This window comes from Panicum virgatum, chromosome 2N (assembly GCF_016808335.1).
Source record: "Panicum virgatum strain AP13 chromosome 2N, P.virgatum_v5, whole genome shotgun sequence".
NCBI classification, from domain to species: Eukaryota; Viridiplantae; Streptophyta; class Magnoliopsida; order Poales; family Poaceae; genus Panicum; species Panicum virgatum.
The window spans coordinates 13,334,817-13,355,422 of NC_053146.1; the positions used below are offsets into that span (position 1 = coordinate 13,334,817).

General features: G+C 42.8%; 1 protein-coding gene and 1 pseudogene across 1 annotated transcript; one reads left to right on the forward strand and one right to left on the reverse strand.

The window, feature by feature from the left end:
- The first annotated feature begins 2,794 nt into the window (after positions 1-2,794).
- LOC120662415 lies at positions 2,795-13,866 on the forward strand (annotated as a pseudogene).
- Positions 13,867-15,898: 2,032 nt separating this feature from the next.
- On the reverse strand, positions 15,899-20,489 carry LOC120659808 (ras-related protein RABA2a-like). Its single transcript, XM_039938050.1, has 2 exons — positions 20,120-20,489; positions 15,899-16,702 (listed from the first exon to the last, which is right to left on the reverse strand). The coding sequence occupies exons 1-2, from the start codon at positions 20,300-20,302 to the stop codon at positions 16,214-16,216; spliced, it is 672 nt and encodes a 223-aa protein (XP_039793984.1). The 5' UTR covers positions 20,303-20,489; the 3' UTR covers positions 15,899-16,213.
- Positions 20,490-20,606: the final 117 nt, after the last annotated feature.

A 20,606-nucleotide genomic window follows, 5' to 3' on the forward strand; every position in this document is an offset into this window, starting at 1 on the left:
GTTGAGTTTACAACACGTTGGAGTTGTGGTAGTGCTGCAGCTATATATTTGGTGCGGTAGACATTGGGATGACTGTAGGAAGACGAATTGTTTAATCATGTTGGGCAGACTATCTCACTGGAAACAACTGAGCCTTTGTTTGGTTGCTTTCAAAATTTCAAAACTTTACAAGATTCTCTATCACATCGAATCTTTGAACATATGTATATAGTATTAAATGTAGCTAAATAAAATAACTAATTATACAGTTTGTCTGTAATTTGTGAGACGAATCTTTTAAGCATAATTAATCTATGATCGGATAATAATTACCAAATACAAACAAAAGTGCTACAATACTTTGCACCTTAAAATTTACGCAACTAAACAAGGCCTGAGGTCACTGGACAGTAGACACTAGGCCGGAGCACCCTGCTTCCTTGCTCGTGAAGCAAGCAACACCCTGATTACTTATAATATGAATCATCAAGAGTTTCTCATCATTGCTTTCTGGTTACTTGCTTCCTTGAGTAACAGATGACCGTACCTAGCTAGTGGGCTCCTCGCTGGCAGCAATCATATTGGTGTTTTTGCAGTGATTATTGGACTGGGCACTGCAAATGGTAACAGTCATGTTTATAATGCTGTTGCCCATACCTTCCATGTTTTTTTTTGCGAAAGGGAGAAGTATTGTATTAAAGAGCAGCACAGTACATCCTCCCAATTACAAACAAGACCCCATAGAAAGTAAAAATTAGAAGCAAGTCCCTAGGCGTCCTGTTCTTCTTCCTCGTCGACCTCGCTCCGCCCAATGAAGAAGAAAAGGCGCCGACACCAAGAACTCCCACTGCTCCACCGGTAGGCCTCAAACCTTGATAAAGCCGCAAGAGCCACCGCCCTGGAGCTGCAGCCAAGACGGATCTGATCCGCTGAACGAGAATCGGCAACCCAACCGTCGGAGGAGGAGTAAAGTCTCCCAAACCAGCGAACAATCCGTCGCCGGCGACAGCAACACCGACCCGGAATAAGAAGCTCCTGGAGGAGCACCGCAGATCCCTCCCTTCGCAAAAGAGAGGACCATAACCCATCTCACAGACGGACCTAGGTAAGAACCCTCACCTGAGAACTCCCGGAGAAGCAAAATCCACCCTGCCGAGCCGCCCGCTGCAGCGATCAGCAAGAGGAACAGCAGCTGCAGAAGATCCGGCACCGCCTCCCCCAGCAAAATGAAGATCTTCCACTTATTCGCTGACGAAAGGTCGTGGAACCACCAACCCTCGCCAGATCTTGAAGCTCCGCCGGCGAACCCACCGGCGAGCAAACCCTAGGCGTAGCTATAGACAAGACTACCACTACCCTATGTACACCCGCACGTCGATTCCCGGCTCCCCATCCTCTCCGACGCCGGACTGGACGCCGGAGAGGGGAGGAGCCGGCGAAATCGCCGCCGGGAGCTCTGTTCGCCTCCTGGTCGCCCTTTCGCCTTGGCTCAACTGTAGCAAGGGATAGGGACGAAGAGGAGCCTTCTTCGTTTGCCCATACCTTCCATGTTTGGGATGAGATCGAACAGGTGGCCGACACAGACACAGTTATATATGTTTATATATATATATATACACACACACACACACGTAAATAGACACTAAAAAAACATGTTACTATAACACTTCTTTTAAAAAATTAAAGACACCTCTCATCTTATCATCTGGGATACCTTTTTTTTTGTACGCTAAGGAACTAGGTCCTCCGTAATTATGCAGTTTTGCTGTGTGTTCATCCATAAGCAAAGCTGCAAAGCACAAAGCTCAAATATAGCACTAGCATTATATTATTCGAAGGTGGTACAAGCAAATAAGTTTGACACCTGTTGAAGAAAAATTAGATTAATTAGTGATCAATATTGTAATCATTTATTTAATTAAGTAATTAGTGGGTAAATACAAAGGGGAACCAGCACCCCGAAGGGGTGCCTCGAAAGGGCCACTTCCATGCCTGTTGGCAGAGTATATATATATGTAAAATCTCTCCCCATCAATACAATAGTTCACTCTCATTTTCTTTCATTCACAACAACACCATTGGAAGGTATGGAAGTACAACATATTGCATTCAAAGGAGCCTGGAATCTAAAAGAATATTCTCTTCAAAGTTAGAGCCCTGTATTTTTGTGATCTTGCCTCCGTGCATTTGACAGGTGGTTGATCCACAAAGGGATAGACAGAAAGTGAACAGAAAATTTGAGGAACAACCATGCATGAACATATGCAATAAGATGCCACACTCATGTAGTCATGTGAATGCCAATAATGGGATCAATGTATTGTGAAGCCTGCCAAAAACAAAAGTAAAACAAGCCATACAGGCAAAAAAAAGGGCATGTACAAGCCATGCATCATCTTCCCATGAATGGTGGGTTGAACTGCCAAGCTCTGTCAGATAAGAAACGTTGTAATGCATCACGTGCCAAAAAAATGAATTACTTATTGGCTTGCTAAAGTGCTAGACTACTGCTTCCTAGAAGTACACCAGGAAGGCAACTCTTCACCCTTTTAAAGATCCCAAGCTCACAATTGCACTTGTACTCCATTTGGTAGAATTGGGAAGAGTCCTCTACAACTCATCATTTCTTCGTCGATCGGGAGGCATCGATCTCTGAACAAAGAAAGGTTTGCTCTTCTTCGATTTTCTCAATTGTAGATGTGTGTTTTCTATCTATAATAATGTATACAGTAATACACAATTTGCATCTAGTATATATATCTCCTGATGAAGCATCATATCAGTAAATAAGCTGTAATTCTTCGGAGCAGGCAAGATGGCGTTGTGGGAGTTCCTGGGGAAGGTTTCTAACATATCCGGACCACTTGGAGTGGACATGTTCAAGTTGATCGGCATGATCATGAAGGGTGCGGAGACGGTGCACCGGAACCATCAGGAGTGCAAGAAGCTCTCCAAGTCAGCGTCAGACATTGAAAACCTGCTGCACGAATTGGCAAACTTGAAGGTCATAGAGCACCCAAAGATGAGGAAGCCAATAGAGGGGTGTTGATAGCCAAATTTGGCAGCTTAGAGGCCGACTGGTCTGACCGGTCGGGCCGACCGGTCAAACCGGTCCACCCAGTTTTAGTCCGAGTAGGAGTTGTTTTATTTGTGGAAACTTTGTGTAATCCGACTTGGAGAAGGGGTACGACTTTCCCGGCCTATAAATATAAAGGCTAAGGCCGATTGAGGTATTCCCAATCGAATCAATACAAAATACATCTACTTTTTGTTCCTCTCAAACCCTAGCTTTTCCAAACCCTAATTCTGTTCTTCTTGCGTCTCGACGGCGTTTGAAGGTGTTCTGAGTGGCCTGCCGATCTCAGAGCAACCCTAGCTGCGCAAGCTCTGACGGGGTCCCTCCCGAGCTTGTGTTTCTAGGCTCGATGCGGTTCTCTGCACCCGACCGGTCAGATCGGTCGGCACAACCGGTCAGACCGGTTCGCACAGAGCACTACTAGTGTTGATCGTTTTGACGATCGTTCGCGCGTTCTAGCGCATTCAAGTGTGTTGGCGCGATTCTGTGTCAACATTCTTTTGGCGACTCCGCTGAGGAAAGATTAATCTGGTTTCAAAACCGATTTAATCTAGTCATTGAAGAAGATGGGCACCTCAGAGATCGACAAGGAGAACATCATCACGGCTACGATGGAGGAGCTCATCGAGGAGGAGCGTAAGGCCTACCTTCTTGTGGAGGAACACGTCAAGGCTCAATTCCTGAAGAGCTTCAAGAAGGATCGTGGTGGCCTCGTCAAGAGGGTGGAGGAGTTCGTACTGCTGTCTCTCAAGCTTAACAAAGATAAGGTTGAAGAGATACCCAATGTAAGCCTCTCTCCCTCTGATATGTTTAATAAGATGTCATCCATGATGGATCAAAAGATTGTTGCTGCACAAGTCGCTGCGGGTGACGTTTTAATTAAGTTGAGTAGTGATATTGATGCGCTTAAAGGTAAACAACCTATGTCAGATCCTAACTCATCAGATCCGAGTTCGGCTACCCCTGAATTCACATCTGAACTACTCTATGGTATGCTGCCGAACTCGTTCCCAGGGCAAACCCCGCCACCGTCGACTGTGTGCACTGCACCTGCCGGACCGGTCAGACCGGTTACTAGACCGGTCAGACCGGTTACTCAGTACCGTCACCGCTGCCTCTTAAGACAATTCCAGGTTTGGCCGTCCCTAGCCGAACTAATGAGTTGTCACTGTATACACCACCTCGTACCACTACTGTAGCAGGAGGGTCACAAGGATCTGGGCGTAACCAAGGACCGATCCCAAATGCTTAACAGACGATGACACATAGAAAACCGAATGCACATCATTGATTTTCCAAGTTTTATACCAGCCAACACTATCAAGCCAATCTCCTTAAGTTCAAAGAAGTTCTGACTAATGCTATTAAGAGTAAGCTTGGGGTGGATATGGGTACTACGTGTTTGTATCAAAAGCTTTATCCCACCGAGTTTGATTTTGTTCCTTTTCCTGCTGGTTGGCGTATTCCTGAGTTCACTAAATTTATTGGTGATGATTCTCGTACAACTTGGGAACACGTTAGTCAATATGTCTTGCAGTTGGGAGAAGCCGGTTTCAATGATGCTTTGCGTGTGTGTTTATTTTCTTTATCTTTGACTGGAACGACATTCTCTTGATTTTCCTCGGTTGCTCCTAATTCTATTCGCAAATGGGCTCAGTTGGATCATAAGTTTCATGATCACTTCTTTAGTGGGGAAATCGAAGAGAAATTGTTGGACTTAACATTGATTAAGCAAGGCCGTGATGAGCCTGTGCTTCGGATTATTTTAAAAGGTTTAAAGAAATTAAAAATCAGTGTTTTAGTTTAATGATTTCTAAAAAAGATTTGGTGGATTTGGTGTTTAATGGTTTACGTTCTTATTTGAAAGAAAAACTTGAGGGCTTTGAATATCATACGGTGAATTTCTTGCAAGTCAAAGTCATGGGTTTAGAGTTTAAGCTTAAAAACGCCAAGGACACTTTTAAGCCTCATCGGTCCAATACTCATATTCTTGATCATGATTCCGATAGCTCGGACGATGAGAGTAAAGAGGTGTATGCCGCTGAGTTTGTTTGGCCATCAATGGCCAAACCCGGTTCAGTTCTGTCTCTCAAGCCGATTCAAAAGAATCGGCAAGAGGAGCTAAAATTTACATTTGATGTTTCTAAGTGCGATTGGATTTTTGATGAATTACTTAAGAATGGTAACATCCTATTGTCACATGCTATTCCATCTCCCGATGAGCTTAAATGACATGCATACTGTAAGTGGTATAATTCTACATCTCATGCTACTAATGATTGTAATGTTTTCCATCGACAGCTACAATCGGCCATTAATGAAGGACGATTTGTACTTTCTGAGATGCAAATTGATAAGGCTCCTTTCCCTGTTCATACGCTGGAATTGAACAATCCAAAGGTGCTCATTTGGCTGGAACAAGCTGAAGGGGCTAAGGGGGAGAATGTTGTCATTGGTGATCCAAGACCGATGAATACAGGTGATAAAATCCTTGCCCGGGAAGTTATCAAGGAGAAGACTGATGATGGCAAGGATACTCTGAAGATCATCATCAGAAACCCAAAGGCTCGGGGGCAATGGAGCTTTCCAACAGAAAATCGGTCTGCTGCTCAGACGCAACCGGTCAGACCGGTATCTCCGACCGGTCAGACCGGTGCCTCTGGCCGGTAAGACGGTCTGGTGACTGTCCCCAGACTTTCAAGCCAAAGCGTACGGAAGTGGGTACTTGGAAGACCAATGAGGTGAAGTTGCAAGGAAGAGCTGCTAATCAGAAGCCCACCTTCAACCAGTTGTTGAACAAGTACACAAAGGCCGTTCAAAGGGATCGGCCGCTAAAAAAGAGACCACGATCACTGTCGCGCCAAGGTCGTCCAGTATCCCCAAGGAGGGAGTCCAGCAGGCGCAGAGGTAATGTTGTCACATTGTATTCCCCCCAGATGTATGCCACCATGCCATGGGTACCACCGGCATCAAATGCAACAAATCCGGCGTGGGAGCATGAAGGGATATGGATGCAGTGTTTCCCGATGCCATATCCTCCACATTATCAAGGTGAAAGTTCCAGAGTACCCGTGCATGACCGATTGGGACCATGCCAATCTGGTCCAGTGCAGCATGCTGCACCGGTCAGACTGGTCGCCACCGACCGGTCAGACCGGTCTCATCAGAGGCCGGGCCAAACTCCTGTTCCAAGGTTTGAGTATCGCGTCAAGGAGAAGGAGGAACAGAAGCTTGTTGTTGATCCAGAGAAGCCTAAAACCGATGCTATTCAAATCAGTGAAATCAAGGTACCCATAAAGGATACGGGTAAAAAACCGATGGACATAGAGAAGTCAGTTGATGTTTCTTCACGAAAGCCAGTCATGGCTAATGATCATGAGGCCGGTAGCAGCAAGAGCGCAGCAGACAAGTATCATCAGCTTAGGTGGTGCCCATCAGGCTTGACTCACACACAGAAAAGGAAGCTGCAGCGCCTTCGCAACAAAGAAAAGAGGGAGCAGGAAGAAGAGAAGCTGAGGGATGAGGACTTCAACAGATACAGGCCCATGTTACCTCAAGGGAAAGTTTGGAAGATCAAGGCAGATGATCAGTCAGATAGACCAGTCGAACTGCTGCAGTCGACCGGTCAGACCGGTCAGATGGACTGGTCAGACCGCTCTGACCAACTGGTCAGACCGGTCGAACCCAGTGCGGAGCCAACAGCCGAATCGGCGCCGCCCATTTTGGTTCCTTTTGTTGATGAAGCCCCAGCAGTTCCTCCAACAGCAGAGGATGAAGAATTGGTGGATTACGAGGCATTTCCGGAGCATACCAACTTGGAGGTCAATGTGGTGCACTTGTCTTCGGATTATTTTGTGGTTCCCGAGGAAGACATGGCTCATCTTCAGTTTGGGCCCCGTGAAGCTGTGTTTCAGAAGCCAAGTGAGAAGGACAACCATCTAAAGGCTCTTTACATGAGGGGACACATTAACGGGAAGCCAGTGACTCGCATGCTAGTGGACGGTGGGCCTATTGTAAATCTTATGCCCTACTCATTATACAAGAAGTTTGGAGGCCAAGATGAAGACTTGATCAGGACGAACATGACGGTCAGTGGCGTTGGTGGGAACGAGCCCATTTGTGCCAAAGGAGTTGCTTCCATGGAGCTCACCATTGGGAGCAAGACGCTTGCTACAGCTTTCTTCGTCTCGGAGGTGCAAGGTAACTACAATTTGATTCTTGGGAGAGATTAGATTCATGCAAATCAGTGCGTTCCTTCTACCTTGCATCAGTTTCTTGTTCAGTGGATCGGCGATGAAGTTGAGGTAGTCCATGGAGACACTTTATCTTTTGTTGCTTTGGCCGATTCCGATTCTATTAGTGCACACGACAACGTCAAGTGTTTATCGGGCGTGGATCTGTCCGATTATGATTTGATCAGTTGCACTAAGGATGGTTTTGTTTCTGCTGTACTAAAGCCGATGGATAATTGGCTAAATTATTTAATGTAAATAAGATGAGTACAACAGAAGCTCCAGAAGTGACCGGTCAGACCGCTTGTGCCGACCGGTCAGACCAGTCTAGTCCCGTTCGGCGCACAGAGCCGACCGGTCAGACCGGACCCCCCGACCGGTCAGACCGGTCCAACACAGAGTGGCTGCAGCAAAGGCTAGATCAGTATCGGGCGCGTACGAACGATATGTGTGAAGCCATTGAAGATTCTAGTGATCTAGATAAGCTGGGTCAGGGGTTTACATCGGCCGATCCTTTAGAAAAAGTAGACATTGGTGATGGAACTATTCCTAGGCCGACTTTTGTAAACAAAAATTTATCGGTTTAATATAAAGCCGATTTAATTAATTTATTAAAATAATATGTTGATTGCTTTGCTTGGAAGTATCATGAAATGACTGGTTTGAGTCGGGATCTTGTTGAGCATCATTTACCGATTAATGCCGGGGTTTAGACCTTATAAGCAACCGGTTAGGCGTTTCAATCACATTATTTATGACCGAATCAAAGCTGAAATTAATCATTTACTTGATGCTGGATTTGTTCGGTCTTGTCGTTATGCTGATTGGATCTCTAATATTGTGCCCGTTGAGAAAAAGGATTCGGGGAAAATTAGAGTGTGCATTAATTTTAGAGATCTTAATAAAGCTACTCCCAATGATAAATATCATATGCCCATAGCCGATATGTTGATTAATGAGGCTTTCGGACATTGTGTCATTAGTTTTCTTGATGGTAATGCCGGTTACAATCAAATATTTATGGCCGAAGAAGATATATCTAAAACGACCTTTAGATGTCCGGGGTTTATCAGCTTGTTTGAGTGGGTTGTTATGATTTTTGGTTTCAAAACTGCGGGTGCTACTTATCATAAAGCTATGAACTTAATCTTCTGTGATTTGCTTGGTGTCATCTTGGAAGTGTACATTGATGATATTATCATTAAATCGGCTGGTTTGGATCATCATTTAGCTGATTTGAGACTTGCTCTTGAAAGGATGCGCCGGTATGGTTTGAAGATGAATCCACTCAAATGTGCTTTTGGTGTATCGGCTGGAAAGTTTCTTGGCTTCATTATTCATGAGAAGGGAATAGAGATTGGTTCTAAGAGAATTGAAGCAATGAAGAAGGTTGAGCCCCTACGTGCAAGAAGAATTTACAGAAGTTCTTGGGCAAGGTAAATTTCTTGAGAAGGTTTATATCTAACTTGTCCGAGAAGATTGATGTTTTTACTCCTATTCTTCGGTTAAAAGATAAAACCGAATTTACTTGGGGGGGCAAAATAGCAAGAAGTGTTTGAAAATATCTAGATTTATTTGTCTTCACCACCCGTGCTCAAGGCGCCTAGGAGAGGAGTGTCTTTCAGACTTTATGTGGCTGCTGAAGACAAGGTTATTGGGGCTGTTTTGACTCAAGAAATCGAAGGGAGGGAGTACATCATTACATACTTAAGCCGACGACTTATTAATGCGGAGACAAGATATACATTTATTGAGAAGTTATGTTTGTCTCTTTATTATGCTTGTACCAAATTGAGGCATTACCTACTATCTAGTACTTGCATAGTAGTATGTCAAACTGATGTGATCAAACATATGTTACAGAAGCCAATTTTGAGTGGTCGAATCGGCAAGTGGGCTTATGCTTTGGTTGAATATGATTTGGCTTGTGAACCGTTAAAATCTATGAGAGGCCAAATTGTAGCGGATTTTATTGTTGAGCATCGGATTAATGACAAGCATGATCTAGAAGTCGGCTATATTACTTGCACACCATGGAAGTTATACTTTGATGGATCGATTTGTGATGACGGTCAAGGCATTGGTGTTGTTCTTATTTCTCCGAATGGTGCCGTTTTTTAATTTTCAAACCGATTGGAAGAAGAATGCACAAATAACCAAGTTGAGTATGAAGCGCTTCTATTTGGCTTGGAATTCTTGCAATCCATGGGCGTGAAGCATGTTGAAGCCTTTGGAGATTCTCTTCTAGTGGTGCAGCAAGTATCCAAGGTATGCCAATGCTATAATGGTTCTCTAAATGAGTATCTTGATAAATGCCTTGATGTTATTTCTTCCTTCGATGAATTTATTATTAAACATATTCCGAGAGAAGAGAATGGAAAAGCAAACACTCTGGCTCAGCAAGCATCTGGCTATAATGTTACGAAAAAATATTTTAACATTCGCAAGCCGATGCAAACAAAAGCCGAGTTTCTGGTTCTGGACCAACCGGTCCGATGGGTCTGCGAAACCGGTCTGACCGCTCGCACCGGTCTAACCGGTCCAGGGACCGGTCTAACCGACAGTGCTGCTGTCAGTTCTGATTCGGCCAAGAAAGATGATTCAATTGTTTCGGCCGAAACCCAGGATTGGAGGGTCCCTCTTATATCATATTTGAGAGATCCTGGTCGTGGTGCGGAGAGAAATATTCGGCATTTGGCTTTCAAGTATGTTTTAATTGACGATGAATTGTATCGTCGAACTACCGAAGATTTGCTTCTCAAGTGTTTAGATTCAGATCAGGCCCAAGTTGCTATGGGTGAGGTTCATGAAGATATTTGTGGTACTCATCAATCGGCTCCTAAGATGAAGTGATTACTTAGAAGAGCCGGTTTCTATTGGCTCACCATGTTGTCCAATTGTTTCAAGTACTATAAATGGTGTGAAGAATGTCAGCGGTTTGGTGATTTGCAATTGGTGCCTGCTGCGTTGATGCATTCTATTATTAAACCATGGCCGTTTCGAGGTTGGGGGTTCGATTTTATTGGACAAATTAATCATCCATCTTCAAAGAGGCATCGCTTCGTGTTGGTTGCTACGGATTATTTCACTAAATAGACCGAAGCGGTTCCTTTGAAGAATATGACACATAAGGAGGTAATTGAGTTTATTACTGAGCATATTATTCATAGATTCGGCATTCCACAAATTTTGACAACAGATCAAGGTTCTTCATTCATATTAAAAGAGGTGTGTGCCTTTGCCGAATCTTACAAGATTAAGTTGCTCAATTCATTTCCATACTATGCTCAGGCCAATAGATAGGCCGAGTCTAGTAATAAGATTTTGATCAAGCTTGTCAAGAAGAAGATAGAAGAAAATCCTAGGAGGTGGCATGAAGTGTTATCCGAAGCATTGTGGGCTCATTGTATATTTATACATGTGCTACTAAGGTTACTCCTTTTGAGCTTGTATATGGTCAAGAGGCCGTTTTACCTGTTGAGGTAAATCTAGACGCTTATAGACTAGCAAAACAAAATAACCTCTCCGCTGTTGATTACCATGATTTGATGATGGATAATATTGATGAGGTGACCGACAAGTGTTTGAAGGCTTTGAAGGAAATTGAGAAAGACAAGCTTCGGGTAGCCAGAGCTTACAACAAGAAGGTAAAGGTTAAATCTTTTCAGGTTGGAGATCTGGTTTGGAAGACAATTTTGCCTCTTGGGATGAAAAGCAACAAGTTTGGCAAGTGGTCGCCAAGTTGGGAGGGTCCACACAAGATTATCAAGATTATCTCTGGTAACTCATACATGATGGAGACGGTGCAAGGTGAGCATCTACCTAGAGCTATTAATGGGAGATATTTGAAGAAATTTTATCCTAGCGTGTGGCAAAGTGTATGAAGACGAAGACGGCTGGTATTAGATATCGCCCTTAGTTTTATTTTTAGACTTGTATGCTCTATGTAAAACATGTAAATCAGATTAGTTCTTACTTTTTGGCTTGTGAAACTCGCCAAAAAGCAGGAGGGCATATGTTGACAGTCAAATTTGGCAGCTCAGAGGCCGACTGGTCTGACAGGTCGACCAGTCCGCCCAGTTTTAGTCCGAGTAGGAGTTGTTTTATTTGTAGAAACTTTATATAATCCGACTTGGAGAAGGGGTACGACTTCCCCAGCCTATAAATATAAAGGCTAAGGCCGATTGAGGTATTCCCAATCGAATCAATACAAAATACATCTATTTTTTGTTCCTCTCAAACCCTAGCTTTTCCAAACCCTAATTCTGTTCTTCTTGCGTCTCGACAGCGTTTGAAGGCGTTCTGAGTGGCCTGCCGATCTCAGAGCAACCCTAGCTGCGCAAGCTCCGACGGGGTCCCTCCCGAGCTCGCGATTCTAGGCTCGACGCGGTTCTCTGCACCCGACCGGTCAGATTGGTCGGCGCAACCGGCCAGACCGGTTCGCCCAGAGCATTGCTGGTGTTGATCGTTTTGACGATCGTTCGCGTGTTCTAGTGCATTTAAGTGTGTTGGCGCGATTCTGTGTCAACAAGGGGCTCAGGGCACTCTTCTGCAAGCGCACATGCTCATCAAGTCCCGTCAGCGTAGGAGCTACTCGCACCACTTCTGCACGGGTGGCAACCTTGCAGCCCAGTTACAGTAGGTGCAGAAAGAAATGGATTCCAACATCCAGTATCTCTCGGCATTCTTAAATGCAATCGTCTACAGAGAAATCACTACAGTCTCAGGTGCCGTGGATGAAATAAGAAATGCTGTGAAGCAGGTACAAAATCTAAAACCATCATCACCAATTACTATGACCTTGTCTGGAAGGTGCCAGATTTTCACTGTTAATTGTCATGGTTATTAGAGTAATGAAAGTGAAATACCGTATCTGTATGTGTTGCAACTTGCAAACAAACCCCAACTTATGGGTGCATTACTCCTCATTCTTGGTAGTGATTTATTTTTTGTTACCCTATGTTTTACTTTTTTAGGTTGGTGGACGAGTATTATTCCCACACCATGGCGAGATAGCTTCTAGTCCTAACATTAAGGGTCTCCCAAAAAGAGGTACCAAGTTATTACAGACCAAAGTGCTGCATGCATGTAAATTTGCTGCTAAACTAGAACAACTTTCTGTGCTAAAAGATTAGCACTAACTCGATCTATTCTCTTGGTCAATAGGTCTTACAGAGTTTACACTCTCCCAGCTGGCGGATGCTACAAGTTACTTCTCACTTGAAAGTAAAATTGGCTTCGGTTCCACTAGCACTGTTTACAAGGCACGTAGAACTTTCCACATGCTATGGTTTTGGTCTCAAAAGGATACATATCATTGGTCATCTTTTGCGAAAAAAAATATTTTCTTCATATAGTTGCATAATTATATTGCTTGCACACTTTGTTTTTGATTTTCAGGGTGTACTACATGATGGAGTCGAGATTGCTGTCAAAAGAGCATCATATGATGGGAAGATTCCATGCAGTTACTTTGAAAATGAAATAAAAATAATACCAAGGCTTCAGCACACAAATATAGTTACGCTTCTTGGATACTGCACTCAAAAGTCAGAGAGGATCTTGGTCCTTGAATACATGCCGAACAGAAGCTTGGAGTCCTTCATATACGGTTTGTTCTTGTTAGATTCATCACTGAATTTTGAGATCATATTGTATATGGTTCACATTTTCTTATTTACATATTCTGAACTTAATAGGCGAGAGAGCGACCGAGTCGCCACTGGACTGGACTAAACGCTGTGAAATAGTCCAAGGGATAGCTCAGGGAGCTCTGTATCTGCACAAGCTATGCAGGCCACGCATAGTTCATGGAGATTTGAAACCAGGCAATATACTGCTGGATTCAGACCTGACCCCTAAGATCTGTGACTTTGGAATTTCCACAACACTTCACCCGGTAAAGATGTAGACTGCACAAGCATTGTGGCAGGTTCACGGTGAGACTGCGTTTAACAATGGGTGACTTCTTTTTTCACTTCGCTGTGATGTCTTCTTGGTACTGATTCGGTAATTATTCTATCATCATCATCATCTTTCAGAGGGTTTATCGCCCCGGAATACAAAAGCGGAGGCTGCCTGTCCGTTAAGTCCGATGTCTACAGCTTTGGTGTTACCATGCTTCATATCATTAGCGGAAAGAAAGGCCCTCCACCTCCATTAGCACTGTCTGATGAGTCTCGTAATTACGGGCCTCTAAATAAGTGGGTATGTATATAGGTGAACCTTTAATTTTTCAATGCTAAATCGCTCCTACACATGCATGGTTAACTCGTCTGTCTGATGAGATTTATGGACAAGTTCAAGAGCTGTGTGCTGCAGCATCCTAAGTTGTCGGTATCACTAATGGGCATTAGCTTTGTTCAGGCTTGGGACTTGTGGGCAGCAGGAAGGCTGATGGAGTTCATGGATCCGTCACTGCATCGTGAGCCTCGGAAGGCCGAGATAATGAGATGGGTTCAGATAGGACTTCTGTGTGTTCAAGAGCATCCTGAAGACCGGCCAAGCAAGTGGGATGTTCTGATGCTGGGCAGTGAGAATGCCATCCTTCGAGAACCTGGCCTGCCAGCTTACTACTGAAACAGATAGCATTTCATATGCTATTAGCTGTCGTCTCCCAAGCCTATCTTCTGGCATTGCTGTGTACGCGTGTGATACTGCGATCTCAGATAAAAAGCTTGTGGGTACACAAGTCCTATTTGATTGCTTTCAAATGAAATTGATCTTAGATGCAAGTTGCAAGTATGCTTGACCTAGATTTGCAAGTATTCAAATGTGAATAAATGAAGCTACTTGCCTGCTTGCTTGTAGTATTTTGTGTACACATACTAGCTACGAAGCCATATTAGTTCCCTGAATGCATGTGTCCTGGTCAACTATACTATGCTAAACACGAAGCAATTACAAGTTACATCTCTTTCTCTCAAGATACATATTTTCTATTGCTGGGTCACTGAGCTAATATCCTATTTATGTCTTTCTTTCATCATGAAGCTATCTTGCTTTTATCATCTTAAGCTATTATATATTGTGGTAAATTCAGTCCTGTTATAAGTTTTCTGGCTGTTTCTTTTGAGGAACATACCAGTGGCTGATTGAGATAGTACAGTAACTTTTTATATCAAATTATTTAATATACAGTTTGTATCGAAGCAGAAGAAGGACAGACAAAATTAATATACAATAAAATTTCATTTGCAGCATAAGAAGCGCACCAACAACCACTGCTACTACTGTCTGGTTTATATGCTGTGAACTTGATTTTTCCAGGATACAACCAAAATAGTTAACCCGTTCAACTGCAAAATATATAAATACTATCCTGCTACTAGATAAGAGCTACGAGTCATAGACATTATAAGATATATGCTATATTTCCCAATGGTGCCTCTTATTACTTTTTTTCTCAAGTGATTGATAGTTTTCTAATAAAATTTGCCTCTTTTTCAACAGATTTATCACATCATCAATTATATAATTCACAAAGAACTCATTCGGCACAATTATGATAGCTAGTTTTCCGGATAAACTAAAAACTGTTGGCTACTTGTAAGAAAACTGTTAAAAAACGTTAGAAATCTTGTAGTAAGACGTACGTAGTAAGGCTACCCAAGTAAGCGTCCCAACTAAGCTAATCTCATGTTGGTAGAGAATGTAATAGGGTAGAGTAGCACATGAAGTTGTTAGGCAGGTCTCTAGTACGAGGAGGTTTGGGGTGCGGCATCATGAAACTCTAACCTGCGTGCAAGAGCTGGTTAAGCAGCACTGTAATTACAACCTTTGATGAATGAGAAGCTACCCTTCACTCAAAAAAAAAAACTCTACTAATCTCGTCAACATTTACATGTTAAATAAAGACTTAAGTAATATATATTTTAACAGGCTTTTCAAGTCAGGCCATGCATGCCTGACAAAAAACATGGCAACACTACATTTTACACGTGTACAGGCTTCAGAGATGGTTACAGCATATGGTGATACCTTATTGTATTTATTTCTGAATCGAGTCTGGTCAGTGACATTATATCCACATATCAATTACTCTATAAAATGTCCTATTTCTCTGAGAATTCTGGATAGATTCAATTTAATAGGCAAAACCAAGACAAAACTGAAGGTCCAATCGAGAGACAAAACTAAATTATTCCAGCATTCCACATTTCACGCTAGGTGAAAGCAATAGAATGTAGGCTTGGGAGCCATCAGGAATTAAGTTCCTTCAGATAGTCGACGCCAGCTTGCGTCCCAACGTAGAAGTATGGCAACTTGTACTTCGGTTTCACATAGAAGTATGCGAACGGTTCGTCAAATGCTGTAAAAGACAGGTTGATCTTCCAACAATAATGTTCATAACCTTCTTTTCTGTTGGCAAGAACTTTAGCGCCCCTTGACTGCTCAAAATTCATATTTGAAAGCATGAACGCTTACAGCTTTCTGATTTTTTTTCCTTTTCAACTTACAAAAGATTTCGAATGCAAAGTCCCGTTCCAACTTCCAATCGAGTATATGAAGCCTTAGCAAAACTCAGAAACTCAGATTTTGATAAAACTAGGCTATTCCATCCATATACAGTTTGAATATCAGGAGAAGAAAAATGACGGACAGGTGTATATGCAGTGAAGTTGATTTTTATTTAACGCAATAAAAGTTACAACTGCAAATTATATAAATACTACCCTGCTAGGTAAGAGCAAGGAGCTCTACTGCAGTGATAGAGTTCTCTACTCATCCAGACAGCCAGCAATACGCCTTTCCTCCCACAGCAGCTTTTTATGTAGCATGACTATATTGGTCAAGTAGTTAGTGTCCCAAGTCTTCCGTTCTTAAAATCTACAGTTACTGTTCGCGCAAAGGGTAATATATTTCAACAAGTGTAAGAATCAAAACAAGACCTCAATTGTTATTTAGAAGATCCTGATGAGCACATCTAAGAAGAGCAGCACCGTGACGTAAGGGTGCTAGAATTTGTGGCTGACACTTGAATGGATTGTCCCTCTTTGATATTACCAGACCCTGATACGGACTGCTCAGATGATAGGGGCTTCTTGCTGATTACTCTGTAGATCTCAGCTAGCACAGTCTGAAAAGCCTTCTCCACATTTGTTGCATCAAGTGCAGAGGTCTCTATGAAAAACAACCCTTCGCTCTCTGCAAAGCTTGCAGCATCCTCAACTGCAACAGAGCGGAGGTGCCTAAGGTCGATCTTGTTGCCAATGAGCATGACAACGATGTTTGAGTCAGCATGGTCCCGGAGCTCCTTCAGCCACCGCTTCACATTCTCAAATGTCATTACTTTAGTGACATCATAGACTAGCAATGCCCCTACAGCTCCACGATAGTAAGCACTTGTAATTGCTCGATATCTCTCCTGCCCAGCAGTGTCCCATATTTGAGCTTTTATAGTCTTATTCTCCACCTGGATCAGAGAAATCAATAATTGAACCTTCTCTAGCAGTGGAAAAGGAAGTATGTGTATTAATAAAGGGCGAAGTTTATTCATAAGGTAAATGCAACATATATTTCTGTATCACATAATATAGTCGCATAATGATCAATTTATCTGAAAGATAAAAGTAACCAGAAACTTTCTTCCAATAATTTGTTTATTAATGCTACTTGGCTTCCATGGCTGGGATAAATCCTGGCCCAATTCACATGAATGGGCGAGATATTTTGGCCCAGTTCACATGGAAGAACCAAAAATTTAGTTACTAGTTCCTGGCCCATCCATGTGGAACAGGCTGGGGTTTGGTCCAGCCAAACAGTCCATAAATGTTATATTACGTCCCAGATTGTCTTCCCATTCATAGCTGAAGATACTAATTCCATGAATAAGTGTAAGCAGTTGCATTCATGTTACATACTTAAGCAGAGTGCACAAAATTTACTAAAGTGTGGGCTTATATTAACAGCATAGCTGAGCAGAAGTAATTCCATCATGTGTGGGCTTTTATAGCGTTTCATAGCTGGAAAAGTTTCCTAGCACACTAATATATAGTAAACGTATTTATCCATATTTCATTGATCTAATTACTAAATCCATTTAAACATACAACGAGAACTTTATTACTCATCATTTTGGTCTTCCTTGGCTATAACAATTCACATTCACAAACATAAAAAAGAAGATACCACTTGAGTTCTGGGATTGAGGAACCAGAAATTTACCTAGGATGCACAACCAAGATTACCATACGAAGCAGAGCATTACAATATCCAGCATTACAATATCCTAACTAGTATGAAATGAAGGAAAAAACGAATCCAATCACCAAGCCATACATGATAAACAATGGTCAATATAGATATTCATGGTTCATGTGTGATCTCTCCACTAGTCTAACATACATGTTTTTACAAGTTGATTTTTTTTGTGAATATATGCTAAGGAAAAGTTATGTCAGAAGGCTAAGGATGTTCTTTGTGAATGATCCCAAACCCCCAATAGAAGGGTTCGATCACGATGGGCATGAGTGGGAGCTCAGACCAGAAGTAAATGTCGGTCAGTGATCAATTCATTTATTTTATCATTCATTTTGCTTTTTCAACTACCATGGCTTGAAGGAAACAGCTTCCAGTAACCTCTTTACAACCTTGCTATATGTGTGCCTGGTCTGTTCAACCAGCATACAACCATCACATATATAGTCATAAGCTGCAGAAGTGAGGAGAGGCAGCAGCATCACTGGTGGCATACGTGAAGTATTTTCCACCTCTTTAATATCACTGCGAATTTGAGATATCTCAAAAGTTTTAAACTTGTCTTGAGTGCCAGTTGTGAGGCTTGAGCTAGGATAACTACAAATCAAGTTATGATGTCATCCCAGATTTTGGCTTGATGAACTGCTGTGTTCAATAATCTTTCTGCTAACATCTTTCTTCAATTAGTAGCATTGGATGGACCTCCCAGTTCTTGGGTACATCCATTTTTTATATATACTGTACCCATGTATTAGACTGGCTCCAATAGCACGAAACCATAATGTAACTATGAGGCTTTTGTCAATTTTCTGAAGCAGGACATACCATTCTTCTTTTACTTATCTAAGGGGCATCAGATTTGCTAGTCGTTGAGCTCTTAGTTAAATGATTTATCATGCTCATGAGTTATGCTGACTTGAACTAGGTTAGGTACTGAGGGCACACGGGAAGAATTGCAGTTTAAATAAGAAAGCTTGTCAATGATAATAGAATACCTTCAAGATCAGATGGGTAACCAGGCTCCAGGCATATCATGTGAATCAATAAAAGATGGATACTTACCATTTTTAATTGCAGCACAAGTAACTTTAAACTGGGAACATGGTAGAAAACTTTGAACAGACATGTTCTGGTGTTCCTGAAATATCCATATAGACCTAGCCAGATTGGATGACAAATAACGTAAAACCAAGAGCTAGTAGACTCCAAAAAGATTAAGGTTTGACTGGACAGTTAAACTGGCACCACTCCACATTAACTGTCATCAAAACCATAGTCACAGGATTCGGGGTCGATGCCTCGTCCCACGACCCGGGAACGCCGTTCCGATTCGAGGGTCGGGATCGAAGAGGATCAGTGTCCCATTCAAGGTTGGATCGCGTCCTGGTTTGAAAGGGGTCGCAGCCCCATTGTTTGCAGATTTAATTGGGATAAGGAGGTTAAGGACAGTGGATTGGTGTGGTTTTTGTTAGAAAATGAGCTGAATACGTGTAGCATGATCTAAATGTACTCTTTTATACGTTTCTTATATGCTTGGGCAGATTAATTTCTTCATTAGTAGCACATATATAGTTTTTGTTTTTATAAAGACACATGGACCCGAAGATATCGACCCCGATGAATCAGGGTCGCGTTCCACATAATAATTTATCGTTCCATAGAGGTATACCCCCTTCGTACCATAATTTTATAAAGTGACAACCCTCGACCCTCGACCCCGTTCCTCGACCCGGTTGACCCAGGAACTTTGTGACTATGATCAAAACCAAATCAAACAATAATAGTTTGCCAAGACCAAATGTACAAGTTAACAAGACTCTGTAATATGCAACCTGTAAATTGTTGCACAAATGGCAAAAAATGTACTTTAGCTCTTTGAATCAACAAGCATCATAGTACTGCTTTATGTCAAGATACAATAATGCTCTTGGGGGTTACAGAAATATTGGAATGGTTGTGTATTCAAATATTCAATGAACATGTTCCTAAGTGCAAAATAACTCACGTGAAGGACACTTTTAGGACACTGCCTCGTTCAAGAGCAAGCAATGTGGCAACTTACACTGGCCAACAAAATTACCAGCAGATGCTAATCTACTTATTTTGCACCGCCTCGCATATCTGTATTGCTCTGGACCATTCATTTAGCAAACTGAAATGGAAACAAAACAAAATTCCACATGCTACCGCCCAACTCATTAGCGGTAGGGGGAAAAAACTGGCATCCAATTAAAATTGCGGACTAATTTGTGGCCACCAGCACATCCCTCACGCACACGGCACACCCATTGTAGAAAAGTTCAGAAAGCACCACCATTTGATGCAGGGAACCGAACCAACTGTAGATGCAAAACGCGACTTCTCCTAGCGGTTTCTGAAGCCAAGGCACCCAATCCAGCACCATCCGGCACCATCAGCAAATTCTAAATTCCAACGAGGTTAATTTCCAGGGAGTTGCAAGCCAAGAACCGCCCAAACAGGGCATCCAAGCAAGGAACCGAATCTACCTCCGCAAAGTCAAAAAAAAATACTGACAAAGAACTCATGATTATATACTAGAGGTTGCTCAAGCAAGAAACCGGAACAGAAAGACAGGGGAGGGGAGATGGGTAAAATAGCAGAATCGGCGGACCTGGAGGGTGCGGGTGGCGAACTCGACTCCGATGGTGGACTTGGAGTCGAGGGCGAAGCTGTTCTTGGTGAAGCGAGAGAGCAGGTTGGACTTCCCCACGCCGGAGTCGCCGATGAGCACCACCTTGAAGAGGTAGTCGTACTCGTCGCCGCCCTGCTCCCACGACGCCGGCCGCCGAGCCATGCCCTTCTCCACTCCTCCTCCTTGCCTCTCTCGCCGGCCGCCGCCGCCGCCTTTCTGCGCGCTCCTGACTCGTTTGGAGGAATCCTCGCGCCGCGCGCCTCGCTGTCGCTTTGGGAGGCGTGCCGACGGGGGCACAGAACGAGGACTCTTGTCTGTTCTGTTCGTTTCTTTGGAAAGGAAAAAGGAGCGAGCAGCGGATTTTCAGAACTTCTCGGCAGTTTCGAAGAACAGCATTTTGTTAATTTATTTTATTTTTTATAATCGAGAAACTAGTATTATTCTTTAAAGAAAAACGATATTATGC